The sequence below is a fragment of the Eucyclogobius newberryi genome, unplaced genomic scaffold (genome assembly GCF_026437365.1).
Source record: "Eucyclogobius newberryi isolate DKJ021-1_F unplaced genomic scaffold, fEucNew1.0.hap1 SCAF_12, whole genome shotgun sequence".
NCBI lineage: Eukaryota > Metazoa > Chordata > Actinopteri > Gobiiformes > Gobiidae > Eucyclogobius > Eucyclogobius newberryi.
Genome location: NW_027315746.1, coordinates 21,071,028 through 21,088,508, shown reverse-complemented (window position 1 = coordinate 21,088,508; position 17,481 = coordinate 21,071,028). Strand labels below are relative to the sequence as shown.

Here is a 17,481-nt window from a genome sequence, read left to right as displayed (position 1 = left end):
ACATATCAAATTGCACATTAGCAAATCTTCACACCCACTCTCAAAGTGCAGACCCCACGCACATAACAGACACTTCAACAACAAATATCTTTCTTCAATAATTAAAAACAGATTAGACATTAGATCATTATTATTCTTACAACTATTACAAAACAGCACACCATATGATATGCTGCCTTCTATGTCCCTCATATTGTAGTGGTTTAATTCATGTTTTACAGCTTTATAAATAACTTTACTTTCATTAAAAAACGTATACATCAAATTTCACTTCATCTTCCCTGATTAGGCAAATTCTAAATTGTGCACTCTGTATAAAAAAACATTTAAACAACAGTCTTGAAAAGCAGTGTTTTAAGCAGAATATATATTTCCTCTTTAAAAATAAAAAAAAAAACAGTACATTTGGAAGTCATTTTACAGGATCGTCCAGCATTCCACGGTCAGAACGCAGGTTTGCTCATATACTCCTCCATGGTCTGAGAAAAGGGGGACAGAGAAAACACTTTGATTGATATGTGGGTTGACATTTTGATAATAAATATTCACAACCACTACAAGCACCACCTGCTACAAAGTACTGAGCAAACTAACACACCGACACAAGCAGAGCATCTAACCTTTCTGTCCATATTCACGGTCATCCAAACAGCTCCACCTCATACCACTCATTGTTGACATCCTGAAGTGATAATGGGTCAAAATGAATGGAAGGCTACGCTGCACAATAAGTATCCCCAGCTCTAAGTGTTAGGACAAGCCACACAACACGCGCCACCCACTGTTTAGACGCTATACTGTAACACACACGCACACACTAGGGATGGGCGATATATCCAAGGGTTTGCCCAGATATCGGTATCATTGAAATATAAAAAATAGTGACAATATCTGGCACCGATAGCTTTTCTTCCCTGTGTCTTTTCCCAGTCTTTTTGAATAAGCTAATGAGTAAAAATGTAAATGGAAGAGCAATTAGGCTTAAACAAATGCATTATTTTAGCTCTCACATAAATACATTTTAGTATATCTTTAACAAAAGTAAAAAGTTAATTTGTGAATGACCTATATAGATAGAAAACTTTGAAATCGATATCTGTAAATACTGGTTATTGGCCACAGTAGCGATACAAATATCGGATATCTGGATCAACTAGAATAAATATCTAAATCTATATCGGACCATCCCTAACACACACTACACATGAGGAGGAATAAATCTACAAACACCATCCAAAGGTGAAATCTGTCTCTCACTCGCGTATTATTGCTTTTGCAGAGAGAGAGAGAGAGATGGAGAGAGAGAGAGAGAGAAATGTACTGCGATAGATAAAAGCAAAGAAACAAACGACAGCTACGAGCTACGAGCTACGAACAGGCGAAGACACAAACACCAGGGAGTGAGCAGCACCATTGTTAATTGATCTCATTTCGCCACTTGTTTGCTGCGATGTTTACACGCCACGCGCAAAGTCAAACTGGTCAATGAGACAGGCAAGAGCAGCCACACAGCACTTGTTTTCAGTCAGTCAGGTACAACATTTAAGTTCATCAAAAGACATCCCAAAGCTTCAAAAATGTTTGGACACGGAAAAATGTGCGCTATAAGATAAGATAAGCCTTAATGTACTTAAAAAGCAATCATTCTACTCTCAAACGGTGACCTGCCTACAATCCACAACTAACCCTATGGTGGGACTGTTTGATAGTTTTGGGACTTTGAAATCATCACAATTGTTCATGTAATTTCAAAAGTTCACTGTGGAAGAAGAATGGGTTTTAACAGGTTATTCAAATGTTCAAGCCACTGTAGATTAAACAAGTTTTGTGGGTGGAATAAAATGCTCGGAGTAGTTATAATCACAAATAAAAGTGTACCCTACCCAACAGTATTACACTCACCAGAACATATATGTAATCAATATCTAGAGAGCTAATCAGAAATAATGAGGTATTCCCCAGACATCAGGAGCTACTGATGAAGAGCAAAACTATTTTCATCATTTCATAAACCTTGTGTTTTGCAAAGTATTGTTTTTTTCTTATTTTAAGGTTTTCATAGTCAGATTATTCCCATTACTATCCATTGTTACCAGTTGAAGAGCACATTTTTAAGTATCTCAACCATTTTGGATTTGGGGTTGTACTTAACTGAAAACACACCGCCACCAGGGCAGGGCTAGCCTCCTGTTCACTCACCTCTTGTAACATATCAGAGTTTTCAATGCAGCGGTTTATGGTCTGTTTGGACGTTTCCTGCACTTCTCCACCCATTAGAAATTCGTCGAGGATAAAATAGGCTTTCTCAAAGTTAAAGATTATGTCCAGCTCACACACCTGAGGAGAGGCGGTTAGACATTAATGATGATGCAATCTGTGCTGTGTCATGGTAAGTGGGCTCCATTTGGGGCTGTGTTGTGAAAATTGGCAGTTAATCATAAATTAATTGACAAGTGCATTTACTGTAATAACTGGTTGTCACAAGCAAATCATAGACAATGTCACAACAATTGCGCATTTCAAAACAGAGGACAATTTCCTCGCTGGATAAATAGACACATTTAAAAGGGTTTGGCTTTCACAGAGAGAGTTTCCACTGTATTTCGGAAATCTGATCAGCAGTAATCTAAAGTGTTGTATTTCTGGATCATGGAGATTCCCTTTTATTCAAGGAACAGTGTTAAGGCCAATTCATAAATCATAAGAAGTTTGTAACACATCTCTAGATCTTAATTCTTTCTTTTTATGAAGTATGAAATGGCTTTTAGTTGTTCCGTTTCTCATTGTGACAACCAGATATCAACTAGTAATAATAATCAAATGTGCTTCTTTAAAAAAGGATTTAAAAAGGACTTGGAATCCGAAAACACGTTACCCTTTGTGGCTAGGTGTTTTTTATTTTTATTTAGTTAATTTGATTGTATTTCTGTTTCTGTCATTTCTTTGTGATTTTAAAGCATTTTTCCTGCTGTGTGAAGCACTTTGAATTGCCTGAATTGTATGAAATGTGCTCTACAAATAAACGTGCCTTGCCCTCTATTACAAAAAAGGGGAAACAAACGTGTAATACATTGCCAAAGTATTTGTCGAGCAGCTCCACATATCGATGGATGACCTCGAGAGCCAGCAGCTCATTCTCTTCGCTCTCCACACCCAAGCAGAAATACAAGCTGGCGTACCTTCAGACACAGACATGTAACATCCATGCATCAGTCTTTCTTCTTACAACGAGAGCATCAATACACAGCACAAACAACCTGCCTTTTATAAATGATTTTCAAGTCTTTCCATTGCATGAAGTTACATGTTCGCGGTTGCCGTGCCAACACCATCGTAGTCATATCCCTGATTATCTTTTTCTTCTCTCGCTCCGTCAGAGTTGTGTACCATTTCTGGAGACGGAGCTTCCCTTGGCGACTGAAGAGCAGCAGGAAACGCATCTGTCAAAAGAGAAAGAGCAGGTCAAAAGCGGAATGATTGGCAACAATAAGTAAGGCTATTGTCTAAAAGGTAAAGGTCATCGTTGTGCATTCAAAAGTAACTGCAATGACCTCATGAGCATCAACAACAAACAAGGAAGGTCAGAAAGTAAAGAGGGAAACGTAGGTTCAAATACTGAGAACAGAGGTTTAAAAATATACATTAGACATACATTATAAAAAACAATTCTTCCTATTGCAGAGGTCATACCTAACATGTCAACACAACCTATATGATTTTTAACATGGGCAACTTTTAGAAACTGTAGAGAAGGTTTGTGTGTATTGGAGACTAAAATATAGCTGGGGTAAGAAGTATTATTAAGGGAAATCGCTTAACTTCTAATCATGTTTAGTTGAGTGCTTTGAAGCTGGATCTTACTCTTGTATGTTTGTTGGGCAGGACATAGTAACAATGCAGGTTGTTCCACCGGAGAATAACTACAATACATAAAGGGCTATGGATTACAGGCCCAAACAATGCACAGGTCCAACAATGTTGCAAATCCTTTCTTATAATAGAGGGAAATAAGCCTGAAAACCCTTTACACCGCCAGCGCCATGACTGTAACCCGGAAAGTGACAAAACCTGTTTGACTGGGGTTAAACCGACACCTGCTCACTTGGGCCAGGCGACACTACTTAAGTAAACCTCAACTGTTCCATTTAATACAATTATATCTTAAATCTAAGAGATGATGCCGTCATTTCAGCTTAAAGTACCTGTCAGCAGGTGCAACAGGTGAATGACCGAGGTAACGTAGCGCGTAGGAAGTGAAATGAAGCATCTGTAGTGGAGGACACTTACCATTTTAGCGAAGAGAAAATAAAAGAAACAATGTGGGATCAAAATAATTCCAAATAAGAAGTTAAACCCTCACAAAAGGGTCGAATAAACCGACAGATCGCATAATTTGTCCGTCGTCCGCTCCACTCTGCGTGAAAGTTCTCAAACTCCGCCCCCCTTGACGTCAACAGGAAGCGCAGCGTCAAACACACCGCCCCCTCAGCAGTACTTTCCACATGGATCTATTGTATTATCTATTATATCATCTATTGTATTATCTATTCTATTATCGAGTCACGCCACTAACTTTGTACTTGAGAAAATACATCGGACCTACACGCGAGTTGAGTGAGATAAACTTCATGAACCAGCTCATAGTGGTAAGTGTGGGTTGTTCCAGTGTGTCACAAGTAGAGGGCAGCACTGAGGCGTCCTTCTCTCTCCTCTTTCCTTCACGTCTCTTCATCTCTTCATCTTCTTCATCTGGGACCAGGACGAGGACATCTGCTGTCTTCAATGTCTCTTTACCGTAATGCTGTGTGGTTTCTCAATGGCATTCAACGACACACAAGGTTAGTACGTTATTGATTTAGTTCAGCCTATAGTCATAAACACTTGAATATGTCTGCTAAAATGTGCACTTTTATTGTAAACTAGTCTGAATATAAATAAACAATTGAATACATATTTTAAGAACAGCTAACATTTTGAAGGATTACGTTGTAATTAACAACAACTGTAAAAGTATTAAAGCTCTTTTTAGAGGTGTATACTTGTAGGCTATAGCTTGACATTGACATTTGAGTAATCAAAATGTTACTGGTGAAATAAAAACAGGAATAAACAACACCGTGAAATTGTATTTCCATCTTTTAGAACTGCTTGCAATTTTGCATTTCATAATAAATGTTTTATTTTTTATTTAAGAGAGGGATATGAAACAGCATCTAGACATTTTGATCCCCACGATTTGGACGTATCAGTTGTGGGAAGATCCTTTATGATCACAGGAGCCAGCAGTGGTATTGGGAGAGTGACTGCCATGGCAATAGCACAGAAAGGTACTCAATTATAATGCTTAGAATGTATAATAGTATAAAAACAAATAGCATTTCTTTTTTTTTCCTACTTTGTTGCGGTCAGGTGGGACCGTACACATGGTGTGCAGAAACCCAGACAAAGCTGAGGAGGCCAGAGCAGATATCATCAGGGAGTCTGGAAACACAGTGAGTGCATACTGTCTCAAGCAGTCTAAGAAACTCTACATAAAAATAAATCTCTAAAGTTTAAAAAAAACATTTTTCAGGAGGTGCATGTGCACATTGTAGACTTGTCAGAGACACGAAAAGTGTGGGAGTTTGCAGAAGCTTTTAGAAAGCAATACGCCGCTCTGAATGTTTTAGTGAGCATCTTTCCATTATCACACATAAAACATGTACCCCATACCAAACTAAGTATCTTTGTTATGTTATTTTGGCAGATAAACAATGCTGGATGCATGTTGCACAAGAGGGAGCTGAATGCTGATGGACTGGAGAAGAGTTTTGCCACCAACACGATGGGTGAGAATCAAGACTTCACACAAGTCCCTGTCTAATGTTACGACTGTGATCTTTGTGTCCCCAGCGGTGTATTTGCTCACTCGGACCCTCATACCCCTTCTGCAAAAAAGCAGGGATCCAAGGGTGGTATAGTCAGACACAAACACAATTATCTGTGCAGTGCAACACAATGGCACTGTTGTCTATTCATTTGTGGCTGTTTCTTCACAATTGTTAGATCACGGTGTCCTCGGACGGTATGCTTGTTCAGAAACTCAAAGCTGATGACTTGCAGTCGGAGAACGGTTACTTTGATGGAGTTTTGATCTATGCCCAGAATAAGGTAACTAGATATTCTGATGCTGATGACTGTGCAGCTGCCCTCACCATGAGTGTTGTGCTTTTGCTCAGAGACAGCAGGTGGTGCTAACAAGGCAGTGGGCCAAAGCTAACCCTGTCATACACTTCTCTGTGATGCATCCAGGCTGGGTGGATACTCCAGGTACTATCACAAATAAGAGTGTTATTACAAAAAAATGATGAAAAGCATATATGTTTGTGGTCACTAGCCGTGTCTACTTCCATGCCGGAGTTTCACAAGATGATGGAAGGGAGACTACGCACTATGGAACAGGGGACTGATACTGTAGTTTGGCTGGCTTTGTGCCGAGCTGCTTCAAGAACCCGCAGTGGCCAGTTCTTTCAAGGTAACCCAACATATTTCTTAGATTGTTTAAAACATGGCAAAATAAACAGATTCAATTATTTTTGACACCGTTTTGTAGATCGTAAACCCAGCCCTCTACACTTGCCTCTGGCTTGGACTCGCAGTTCTTCAGAGGATATTCAGAGTTTCATGGCACAACTGGAAGCTTTGGCCAATGCCATACAATCAAGAATGCCGGATGTACTCCCAAGTACTTCCCCTGATGTCACCAATCCTTTATTTGTTTGAATTCATGGGCATTGGTATTATTTTTTTTTATATTTCTTTTCAAATACTTGCTATTAACTAAAGGGTCCCAATTATATTACCTATGAAACATGTGTCCACATCTGTCCTTAACTATGATAACATTAATGAATCAACAGAACATAGGCCTGCTCTATGCCATTATGAATGCTCAAATAAATGTTGACAAGGCATACTCTCTTCTTGTATTGTTAACTGAGAACGTTTATTCGGTGCCGCTCCATGTATGTTCCTTTCAAGCGCTGGAGCCATGACAGTTAACTCTGGCACTTGCCACACACATGGATTTGTAAATCCTCTATTCAAATGAAAGAAAATGAAAAAATAAAAAGTGCAATTCAGAGTAGAATGCATAGTAGAGGTGAACTTTTACCAAATAACCTAATTATTTTCAAGTGATTATTTACTCAATTTAGGCAACACGTGGGAGATCTACACTTATTTACAAGGGCTATCGAAGCATGAGGAGAAAAAACACACAGCGCCATTTTTTGTTCTGTGACAATCCACATTAGTTTAGCGGTTTTAATAACTGTATTTATTGTTATGGAAACAAGAAATATGTGGTGCATTCACATTTTCCCCAAGGATTCGTCAGTAACTTTGATTTCTATCAGGGTAAAACCGTGAAAAGCTTGAAGATGGAACCAACCACATAAAAATTCACAGGGAAGACTAAATTAAAAAAAATTGGGGGAGATTTCGGTGTGCAGTTTATTCTCCATTCAAGTGTGTTTGCGTTGTTTAAAAGTTGATGTCAGCGGTTGTCTTCAAAATAATCTTCCAGTCGATGAAAAACGGCAGTCCAAATAAAACCAATTCCATTTCCAGTCTCTTACCTCCTTTTATCAGTAAAAGTGTCTCTATGCAATGTAGAAAAAGATTCAGTTGTTGTCATCCCAACACTGTTTTATAAAAATAAGACGTTTTGTCTCATTGAAGAGTCATTCTCAATCTGCTGATCGAGTCTGGGAACTGTTGGATGAAAGTCTGATTTTCTAAAAACAGTATCCAGATGACTACTACTGAATCCTTTTCTACAATGGAACACTCCTGGACGAATAAGGGATCACACCGACTCTATGCAACGTAGGTGTATACTTTACGATCCTCTGGTGTTCTTGCCAAGTATTCTCTTTCTATGAGTCCTTCAATACGCTTTTTTATAACCACAGGACTGGGGAGGAAACGAGCCCGGAGCTGCTGAGTCACCTGTTAACACAACCACACACAAAAACTGTTCACAACAAGAAATCGACAACACATTAAAATAGGTGCTAGATTTTGTACCTCTGCAACCAAAACATTATGCTGCATCTTCTTTCGCGACTTCATAATACGGACAATGGCAGCTTCAATTTCGTGTTTTCTGTCGTCATCCACTTTTTGTCGAGTTTCTTTCCTTTCAGGATCGGATTCTCCTTGTTTAGCAGCAACTGAAACAAAAAAATATATTCATATATTTAAAAAGTAATGATATAGTGTTACATTGAAAATAACAATGTATTATAGTGTATTGAATATAAGTATTGAAATTAATATGAATACAAACCTGTTTGAATTTTGACTCTGTGTAGCTTGGAAGTAAACTGATCATTAACTGTAAACACATGGCCATTTTCAATTTCCTTGGACTTGGGCTCCTTGGTGAGGATCCTCTGAGTGGGCTTTCCACAGGCTAAAGATTGTAACGCGCGCACCAGCTCTCGCTCTGGGATGTCCGTCTCCTGTTGAATTTCCTGAAAACGATCAAAGAGTAAGATAGAGTAACTATATATGCAAATATAGTACATACGAAAAACTATGTTAGCTTCTAGAGTAGACTCTACACTGAAACTCTGCTCTCACCTCAAATGTGCACTTTTCTCTGTTGTTAAAAAGCATAAGGATGGTCATCTGGAAGGTGGAGACCTGCAGAATGTGCTTGCGAGTGTTGGAGCCTGTGACCTGAGCACCACCAACCCCCACCTCAGAACCATCCTCCTGCAGTGTTTCAAAGGCAAAACTCAGGATTGTTGTACTCAATAAATGATCAGCAAATCCTTTCGCAAACTAGTGAACTAGTGCTGTACGTACCTTCTTAACCACGCCATAGAATGTTGCATTCAAGTCTGCGCCCCCCATGTGGTGCTGCAGCGTGAGCTGTCTACCACTGTGCTTAGCGAGGTAAAACCTATAAAACAGAATGCAGTGCATCAAGCCTTTCTTTAATTCAGTTATAGATTAGATTAAATCAAAGCCTTACCTTCTGAAGACTTCAAAGGCATGTCTGGGAGCAGGGGGGATGTTGCACTTGGGAGTTGCTGACTGAGTGGGCCAATAGCCTGTCGTGAGAACTCTTACTATTAGGTCCACTCCACTCAGAGACGCCTGAAACACGTTGAAGGTTTACATAAGCCACATTATTTATACAAAATATTCCTTGGTTAGCTTTAGTCCCTATGGTGGGCTTTCATCTTACTGATGTGGTCTGAATGTGCTGCCTGAATTCATCCATAGTTGTGTTTGAGATGCTCATGTCTCGGAACATTCCTTCCAGTTTTGAGGTGAACTGACAGCCACATTCTGTCTGTAAGAGAAAAATAGTTAAGGTTTTGAAAAAAATAATATTGTTTGAAAATCAATGTATTCTAAAGATTTTACCTTGAGCTTAGAAATCATATTTTTTTCAGAGTCATCTGACACACTCTTGTTGCTCAAAAGCCTCCGGGCAAGATGCTGCTTGTAATACCTTTCAAACACATCTTTTTCCTGCATGAACCTAAATAACACCATGGCTTTGTCAAGAATTGACTCCACCTCCTGTTCTGTCAGCTAAATAGGAAAGAAGTATATCATGTCAGTTATTTACACAAAATAATTCAAGTTTTTAATTCATTAGTTGGTAACCTACCCCTTTGACTCCCTTCTTGAGCTTGTCATCAATAAAAAGGGATAAATACTCTGGTGAGCGAGAGTTGAGGTTGAGGAAATACTCAAAATCTCCAGCAATTGTTTGTTTGAAGAGTCTATCGTTGTTGAAGGACTCGAGGAGGAAACGGTCAAATCTTGTCTTCAGATCTAATAAACCCTGTTAGACAGACATGTTTTTAAATTTAATTCCTACATTTGCAGCAAGCCATTGTAAAATGTAATCTATAATTCTGCTCAAAGTAGAATTATATTATTGTTTTCTACCTGGATATAGTCCACAGGGTTCTTGCCTTCTCCTTCTTCCGACACAAGTGCTTTGCCTTGCTCCCTTAGGTATGCACTCATACACTCACACATTGTTTTCAGACCATTTGGCACACGACTGAATAACTTATACATGCACGCTAAGTCTAAAAGAAAAATAATTAAGTGAAAAGATAATTGTATATTTCCATTCACAGTTAAAATGTAGTGATAATTTTTATATTCAAATGCCTTGATTTACCTTCCGTCTTCCCATTTTTGAGCATATGCACAAGCCCAGAGTTTTCCATTTCCACAATGGTTTTCATGTGTTTAGAAATGAGCTCTCGTTCAACCACTTTGACAATGGGTTCTTCTGTGGACTTGTCCAAGCAATGCATAACCCGCTCGATCTCCTCATTTATTCTGGCCTCAACTTTCTTTATGTACACACTGGCACTGTTTTCAGCCAAGAACTTTTGGCTCTCCATCTATTTGTACACATTTTAATATTTTAGTTTTTATAGACATCTTAGAAAAGCAGAAGAAAAACTGAATAAATTCCGAGTCTCACCTGAAAGAACTCGGCCGACATATCTAAGAATGGGCCTTCAAAGTCCTCCTCGTATACCGTTCTTCCTTCCAAGCCTAGAATCATCAACATCTGACAGGCATTCCTAATGGCCCCTCTGCAATGTAACGCACACATTTACTTAACAAACCAAATGTACGACAATGTGAATGAAGGCAGAACAATAAAGATTAGAATGGAGTACCTGTCAACAACTTCTCCCTTCCTCTCACGTGCAATCATGTCCAGTAAAGTTTGCTGAAGATGGTCTCGAATGCAGCCATAGCGCACGACCTGATCTCTGAATATGATCAGACCCAGGTTGTACACATTGTCCACATTATTTTGTTGAACATAGACTCGGTCCTGAATTAAAGAAAAATAAAAAAACGTTAGAAGCGACATTATCTAGAAGACATAATAACACCAATACTCTTATATTAGAAAAAAACTAAATAATTAAAAACTTCAAGCTCAAACATTTTTACACACCTATTCTAACAGAAACACAAATCCATTTTAAAATAATCTCTTTCAGCAGTACAATCATTCTAAAATATTTAGTGAATGTTATTTACCATATACATAAGGATGTCTCTTATCATAACCATTGCAGTTTGATGGTCATTCCAGGCTTGGTTCAATGTTTGCAGAAAATTATTATTTAAGGAATTAAGCACGTCCTCTCGAACCTAAAGATTAAAGTCGAGGAATACAATGTTAAGCCCAAATCAAAAGTTATATTACAACTAATATGATCATTATTAAGGTCCATCTACTTTGTTGATGAGATGTTCAGTGACAACCTCCCGTAGACCAGTGTAGAGCTTTTCCCCATGTTTGTGGAGAACCATGGTGTAGGCGTTCCTGTACAGTTCCTCAAAACTGAGCCCACTGTTGTTCTTCCTCTGGATCTCCTGGATGGCATTTTTGAGAAGGTCCCATATGTTGTTCACATACTTCTCATCCATGGTCATCTACAGAATAGAAGATATAGAAGATCTAAACATATTAGGTTGTAGTGATGATAAATATGATACAACAATGCTATAATACCCAACTAACTACGGAAATGCATTAGGCAGAAAAAAAAAATATGCTTCTCAAATGTTGAATCTGATCATTTCAGTGACTAGGCTCTTGAGCTCCAACATTTTCAAATCACTTGCATACCCACCCATCCCCATATTAATTATAACACAGCAATGTGACAAATAAAGCCACGGGTATGTTATATCGTGTTATATTGTGTGTGTTGACTTTTCTCTATATATATATATATATATATATATATATATATATATGAATTTTTTTTAATCCACGTCCCCCCACACACGGTGCAGAATTGGCACTTCACTGCTGTAAATACGCTGTTTCAAGGGGAATGCGCGTTTGGGTTACTTCTCATCACCGCGGATTACTTTTAACACTGCAGGTACATGACGTCAGTCAGACTGCTTTCTGTTGTTGTTTTAATGGTGGCTGGCAGCCAAATGCAAAGGTGCATTTAGCGCAATCTACTTTATTCTTACTAGTCCTACTGTCCTTTCCAGACAGCTGCTGGACCCCCTGCAGTTCGCCTACAGAGCCAACAGGTCTGTACACGACGCCATCAACCTGGCACTCCACTTCATCCTGCAGCATTTTGACTCCCTGGGAACCTACGCCAGGATCCTGTTTGTGGACTTCAGCTCTGCTTTCAACACCATCCTCCCTGCTCTGATCCAGGACAAGCTCTCCCAGGTCAACGTGCCTGACTCCACCTGCAGGTGGATCACTGACTTCCTGATGGATCAGAGGCAGTGCGTGCGGCTGGGGACAAATGTCTCAAACACTCGGACTATCAGCACAGGAGCTCCACAGGGCTGTGTACTTTCTCCTCTGCTCTTCTCCCTGTTCACAAACTGCTGCACCTCCAGCCACGACTCGTTAAATTAATTAAGTTTGCGGACGACAACACCCTCATCGGACTCATCTCGGACGGGGATGAGTCTGTCTACAGGAGAGAGGTGGACGGGCTGGTGTCCTGGTGCAGCGGTAACAGCCTGGAGTTCAACGCCCAGAAGACAGTGGAGATGATCGTGGACTTCGGGAAAGTCACACACCGCCATCATCTCAGACTCCCCCATCTCCACTGTGGGAGCCCACCATCAGCTCCCTCATCAAGAAGGCCCAGCAGAGAATGTACTTCAAGCTGCCAGCGGAGATGATGGTGCAGTTCTACACGGCCATCTTTGAGTCCATCCTCACCTTCTCCATCACCGTGCTGGAGCCACAACCAAGGATAAACAGACTACAGCGCATTGTGTGCTCTGCTGAGAAGGTGATCGGCTGCAGACTTCCATCTCTGCAGAACATGTACATCTCCAGGGCTCTGGGACATGCAGGTCGGATTACAGCCGACCCTTCTCACCCTGGACACGGACTATTTGAGCCCCTCCCCTCAGGCAGGAGGCTACGGTCCATCGGACCAGAACTTCCAGCCACAAGAAGTTTCTTTTCCTCGTCGTTGGACTCATGAACACTTCCTAAACACTGTCACTTTAACCTTAATTTAATCACTCACTGCACTGTTCACTTTCTGCACTACATATGTCTTTGTGTTGCATCAACAAGACAAGTTCCTATGTTTGTGAATTTTGTTCATTAACAATGGCAATAAACCTTTTCTGATTCTGATTAATGGCAATTGGCAGCCAACTGAAAAGGTGCATTTACCACCACCTACTGTAGTTGTACGTCTTCTGTAGTTGCACATCTTGAAAGTATGTGTTTTACGCTATACCGTTAAAATAAAAAGGAGGGGGAAGAGCTGGACAGAGCGAAGAGGGGAAAACAAGACCTTCTCCTTTGGCGTTTTATACATTACCGCCACCTACTGTAGTTGTACGTCTTATACTTTAGACTTTATTCTTTGGACTTTATTCTTTCGCAACGTCTGCTGTAGTTGTATGTCTTCTGTATTTGTACATCTTCAAAGTATGTGTTTTACGCTGTACCGTAAAAAAAAGAAAAAGAAGATAGAAACGAGAGAGGAGCGAGAAAGAAAGAGCAAAAGAGAGGGGGAAAAAAAAGTCAACTGAACAATTCAGTTGACTGAACCTGCCGTCCAGCATTCCGAAGGCTCACACGTCCCCCCTCGCGACTATATTCTTCTTTAGGTGTTATTCTTTAGATTTTATCCCCCCCCCCCATTTTTCTTTATTTGTTCTTGCCTAGCTCTTATGTTGGATGAATGATACGGAATGCAAGTTTTACCATCAGTTTAACTTTCAGTTTTTCTTTCCTCTTTGGTGTTTTATGGCATCTGGTATTCATGGTGTTACATTACCGCCACCCACTCTAGTTGTGAATCTTGGGGTTACTTCCGTTGTTGTTGTTACTTTCAACGGCGGCCAGCGGCCATGCATCTACTGCGCAGTGGCTTCTTCTCTGCGTCCGTGTCATCGTCTTCAAAGCCCATGGGATCAAAGCGGAAAGGAATACAATGCACATGCATTCTTTTTGCATATGCTTTATATGTCACATGATTTTTTTCTCTCCTCTCTCTCCCACATTCTCTCTTTTTTTCAAGGTATAGCGTAAAACACATGCTTTGAAGACGTACAACTACAGAAGACGTACAATTACAGTGGATGGCGATAAGTGCACCTTTTCAGTTGGCAAGCAACAAAACAACATTATATGTCACATGACTGGTCAGTAGGAGACGAGCTCTTTTTCTCCCTCGTTCCCTCTCCTTTATTATTAATATTATTTATTTGTTACGGTATAGCGTAAAACACATAATTAGAAGGCGGGGGGTTACAAAATGCAAGATAGAGAGCCCAAAACACCAGGGATCATCACTCAACATAAAGCATAAAGTGTCTTATTTTAAGGCTACTGTAGTACAGTTTTCAAAAAGTCAGGTGACAAGTTCATTAGTCCTTTATATATATTTTTATATACAAACAGACTGGTAAAGTGAAATGTTGTCGTTTTGGGGACATACTTGTGTGCAATTAAGAATAAAATGAGTTATTTTAAGCAGAAAATCCTTATTTGTCATTTGTGTATTACAAAAATGATTTAATGTGTTTTAAATAGTTTACAAATGTAGTAAAAAAAATGTTTACCGATTACTCAAATAATCAAAGAAATGAATAGAAAGATTACTCGATTACTATAATAATTGATAGCTGCGGACCTTAATAGCAGAGCAAGCCCTCTTTCTCTCGTCTTTCTCGGTATAGCATAAAACACATACTTAAGATGTAAAACTACAGTAGGTGGCGGTAATGTAACAATTTATGGATGGAAGTTCAAAAGCTAGATTCTAATGGGAGAGTGCAGCATCCAGTCAAATTGAGGCCAAAGCTGATGGTTAAATTAGTTTTTTTTTTAAATATATTTCCATTCCGTGTCATTCAACCAATGTCAGAACTAGGCAAGAACAACAATGTTTTTTTCTGTTTTCACCGTTAACTGCAACTTTATGTTGCTTCTTTTCTAAGTAGATTTTCGTTTCACTGCTACTTGTGGTCACACAGGAAGTTATCAAAATAAAAGCAAAACCTTATAAATTTACCTTTACAGGGAGGGAGACGAGCACGAAGAGAACCAGGACAGAAGCGCAGGTGGCGGGACAGAGGAGAGATAGGAGGGACAGAGGAGGGACAAGAGAGACAGAAGAGGGACAGGAGAGACAGAGGAGAGACAGAAGAGGGACATAGGAGAGACAGAAGAGGGACAGAGGAGGGATAGAGGAGAGACAGAGGAGGGATAGAGGAGAGACAGAGGAGGGATAGAGGAGAGACAGAAGAGTGATAGAGGAGAGACAGAAGAGGGACAGAGGAGAGACAGAAGAGGGACATAGGAGAGACAGAGGAGGGATAGAGGAGAGACAGAAGAGTGATAGAGGAGAGACAGAGGAGGGACAGAGGAGAGACAGAAGAGGGACATAGGAGAGACAGAAGAGGGACAGAGGAGAGACAGAAGAGGGACATAGGAGAGACATAGGAGGAACAGAAGAGAGACAGAGGAGAGACAGGAGAGGGACATAGGAGAGACATAGGAGGAACAGAAGAGAGACAGGAGAGACAGGAGAGAGACATAGGAGGAACAGAAGAGAGACAGAGGAGAGACAGGAGAGAGACATAGGAGGAACAGAAGAGAGACAGAGGAGAGACAGAAGAGGGACATAGGAGAGACATAGGAGGAACAGAAGAGAGACAGGAGAGACAGGAGAGAGACATAGGAGGAACAGAAGAGAGACAGAGGAGAGACAGGAGAGAGACATAGGAGGAACAGAAGAGAGACAGAGGAGAGACAGGAGAGAGACATAGGAGGAACAGAAGAGAGACAGAGGAGAGACAGAAGAGGGACATAGGAGAGACATAGGAGGAACAGAAGAGAGACAGAGGAGAGACAGAAGAGGGACATAGGAGAGACATAGGAGGAACAGAAGAGAGACAGGAGAGACAGGAGAGAGACATAGGAGGAACAGAAGAGAGACAGAGGAGAGACAGGAGAGAGACATAGGAGGAACAGAAGAGAGACAGAGGAGAGACAGAGGAGAGACAGGAGAGAGACATAGGAGGAACAGAAGAGAGACAGAGGAGAGACAGGAGAGAGACATAGGAGGAACAGAAGAGAGACAGAGGAGAGACAGAGGAGGAACAGAAGAGAGACAGAGGAGAGACAGGACATAGAGGCAGGCTGACCCACTTCACTGCTGCTCTTGTATTTAGAGATTTACCTTGTGTTGGCACAGAGTGTTTTTCTGTTGCTCAAAACACGTTTTCTCACGCATAATGTGCGGACATTTGTCCAAATGTCTCCCGCCCCCCTTGGCACGGCTCTGCACCCCCACATTTGAGAAGCTCTGGTGTAGAGTTGGTTCAGTCTTAAATTGACAGCTGCCGTTACAACACAAACAACTTACGTTACAATGACAAAAACAGACTTGTTTCTGCCACAGAGGTCTTGTGCATCACACTCTAATGTCGCGTTAACTATATGTAACTTATCTTACTCTGACATGATTTGATACATAAGTCACCGCAAACGCCAAAAACAAAGAAGCGTTTGCGTTGTCATACAGCAGTGGTGGGAGCAACTTATCTTGTCAAGTAAGCTAGCCTTTGGGCCTGCTATAGCTTCACCCACTGTCCTATCCACGCGCGCTTCTGTACGAATAAACTTACTTACCTGTAACCTGAAGATTAAAAACTGTGTCATTTTATTACGATGAAGCAGAACTGTGTGAGAATGCCTCGGCATTATTTTAAAAATACATTGGGAAGCACGATATGCCACACAAGTTAACAGTTGTTTTTCTCGTTGGAGAGGCTAGCTGGGGCACTTGCTAGCACTCAATATTAGTAAATTCCCTGTCATCACTTCACAGATATGGTCTTTAACTTTGTACTGCGTTTATAAATACTCACGGGAAACGCTCGTATCCTCATCTTGGTGTCTTTTTTGGTGCCGCCTTTTAGGTTAGACATGATTAGTTTTTAAGTAACGCTCCCAAATGAGCTTGAAGACTACATTAAAAGCGTTTCTAGTCCGTTTTCCACGCCAAGAAAGAGGCAAGAAACTCGGGAACCTCCTCTGTGGGGAATAGGTCAGTCCGCAATGTTGTTGTTGTCACTGGATTTCTGCTTTCTGGTTTGTAGCTAGTATGCTAGCAGGGTGCTAGCGCCGAGCGGTGATGGCGGATGGGCAGATCCATGTTCGTCTGGTGCCACTGCGCAAGGCTGTAATCTCGCGAGGGCACAGAGCAGGCACAGAGGGGCAAAGAGGGGCAAAGAGCAGGCACAGAGCGGGCACAGAGGGGCAAAGAGCAGGCACAGAGCGGGCACAGAGGGGCACAGAGCAGGCACAGAGGGGCAAAGAGGGGCACAGAGCAGGCACAGAGGGGCACAGAGGGGCAAAGAGGGGCACAGAGCAGGCACAGAGGGGCAAAGAGGGGCACAGAGCAGGCACAG

At 40.9% G+C, this 17,481-nt stretch overlaps 3 protein-coding genes across 4 annotated transcripts; 1 reads left to right on the top strand and 2 right to left on the bottom strand.

Moving 5' to 3' along the window:
- Positions 1 to 188: 188 nt before the first annotated feature.
- ap1s3b (adaptor related protein complex 1 subunit sigma 3b) lies at positions 189 to 4,479 on the bottom strand. The gene is made up of 5 exons (XM_072441422.1): positions 4,288 to 4,479; positions 3,262 to 3,440; positions 3,071 to 3,179; positions 2,200 to 2,337; positions 189 to 479 (listed from the first exon to the last, which is right to left on the bottom strand). The coding sequence occupies exons 1-5, from the start codon at positions 4,288 to 4,290 to the stop codon at positions 444 to 446; spliced, it is 465 nt and encodes a 154-aa protein (XP_072297523.1). The 5' UTR covers positions 4,291 to 4,479; the 3' UTR covers positions 189 to 443.
- A 106-nt stretch (positions 4,480 to 4,585) lies between these two features.
- Positions 4,586 to 6,857, top strand: dhrs12lb (dehydrogenase/reductase (SDR family) member 12-like b). Its single transcript, XM_072441413.1, has 10 exons — positions 4,586 to 4,838; positions 5,194 to 5,327; positions 5,410 to 5,492; positions 5,573 to 5,668; positions 5,747 to 5,828; positions 5,893 to 5,954; positions 6,046 to 6,150; positions 6,219 to 6,309; positions 6,377 to 6,514; positions 6,593 to 6,857. The coding sequence occupies exons 1-10, from the start codon at positions 4,783 to 4,785 to the stop codon at positions 6,760 to 6,762; spliced, it is 1,017 nt and encodes a 338-aa protein (XP_072297514.1). The 5' UTR covers positions 4,586 to 4,782; the 3' UTR covers positions 6,763 to 6,857.
- Positions 6,858 to 7,277: 420 nt separating this feature from the next.
- LOC140356447 (cullin-3-like) lies at positions 7,278 to 17,245 on the bottom strand. Of its 2 annotated transcripts, XM_072441382.1 has the most exons (17): positions 16,939 to 17,245; positions 11,287 to 11,484; positions 11,086 to 11,199; positions 10,713 to 10,873; positions 10,511 to 10,625; positions 10,199 to 10,427; positions 9,958 to 10,103; positions 9,674 to 9,850; positions 9,424 to 9,594; positions 9,242 to 9,349; positions 9,026 to 9,150; positions 8,857 to 8,953; positions 8,629 to 8,763; positions 8,333 to 8,519; positions 8,071 to 8,216; positions 7,869 to 7,992; positions 7,278 to 7,651 (listed from the first exon to the last, which is right to left on the bottom strand). In XM_072441382.1, exons 1-17 carry the CDS (start codon positions 16,996 to 16,998, stop codon positions 7,644 to 7,646), a joined length of 2,301 nt encoding a protein of 766 aa, XP_072297483.1. In that variant the 5' UTR covers positions 16,999 to 17,245; the 3' UTR covers positions 7,278 to 7,643. The 2 variants fall into 2 exon arrangements, with proteins under 2 accessions (XP_072297483.1, XP_072297482.1); XM_072441381.1 differs by lacking the exon at positions 7,278 to 7,651 and having other exon boundaries at positions 7,725 to 7,992.
- Positions 17,246 to 17,481: the final 236 nt, after the last annotated feature.

Excerpts from the sequence above, each read along its gene's own strand:
- ap1s3b (XM_072441422.1), bottom strand. Across the intron at positions 3,180-3,261 it reads TTGAAAATCATTTATAAAAG|GTACGCCAGCTTGTATTTCT; the intron begins GCAGGTTGTTTG and ends CTGTGTCTGAAG. Across the intron at positions 2,338-3,070 it reads TCGACAAATACTTTGGCAAT|GTGTGTGAGCTGGACATAAT; the intron begins GTATTACACGTT and ends GCCTCTCCTCAG.
- dhrs12lb (XM_072441413.1), top strand. The coding sequence starts at position 4,783 with ATGTCTCTTTACCGTAATGCTGTGTGGTTTCTCAATGGCATTCAACGA. Across the intron at positions 5,829-5,892 it reads TTTTGCCACCAACACGATGG|CGGTGTATTTGCTCACTCGG; the intron begins GTGAGAATCAAG and ends TTGTGTCCCCAG. Across the intron at positions 6,310-6,376 it reads AGGCTGGGTGGATACTCCAG|CCGTGTCTACTTCCATGCCG; the intron begins GTACTATCACAA and ends TGTGGTCACTAG.
- LOC140356447 (XM_072441382.1), bottom strand. The coding sequence starts at position 16,998 with ATGTCTAACCTAAAAGGCGGCACCAAAAAAGACACCAAGATGAGGATA. Across the intron at positions 11,485-16,938 it reads TGAGGATACGAGCGTTTCCC|ATGACCATGGATGAGAAGTA; the intron begins GTGAGTATTTAT and ends TCTATTCTGTAG. Across the intron at positions 7,993-8,070 it reads ATAATGTTTTGGTTGCAGAG|GTGACTCAGCAGCTCCGGGC; the intron begins GTACAAAATCTA and ends TTGTGTTAACAG.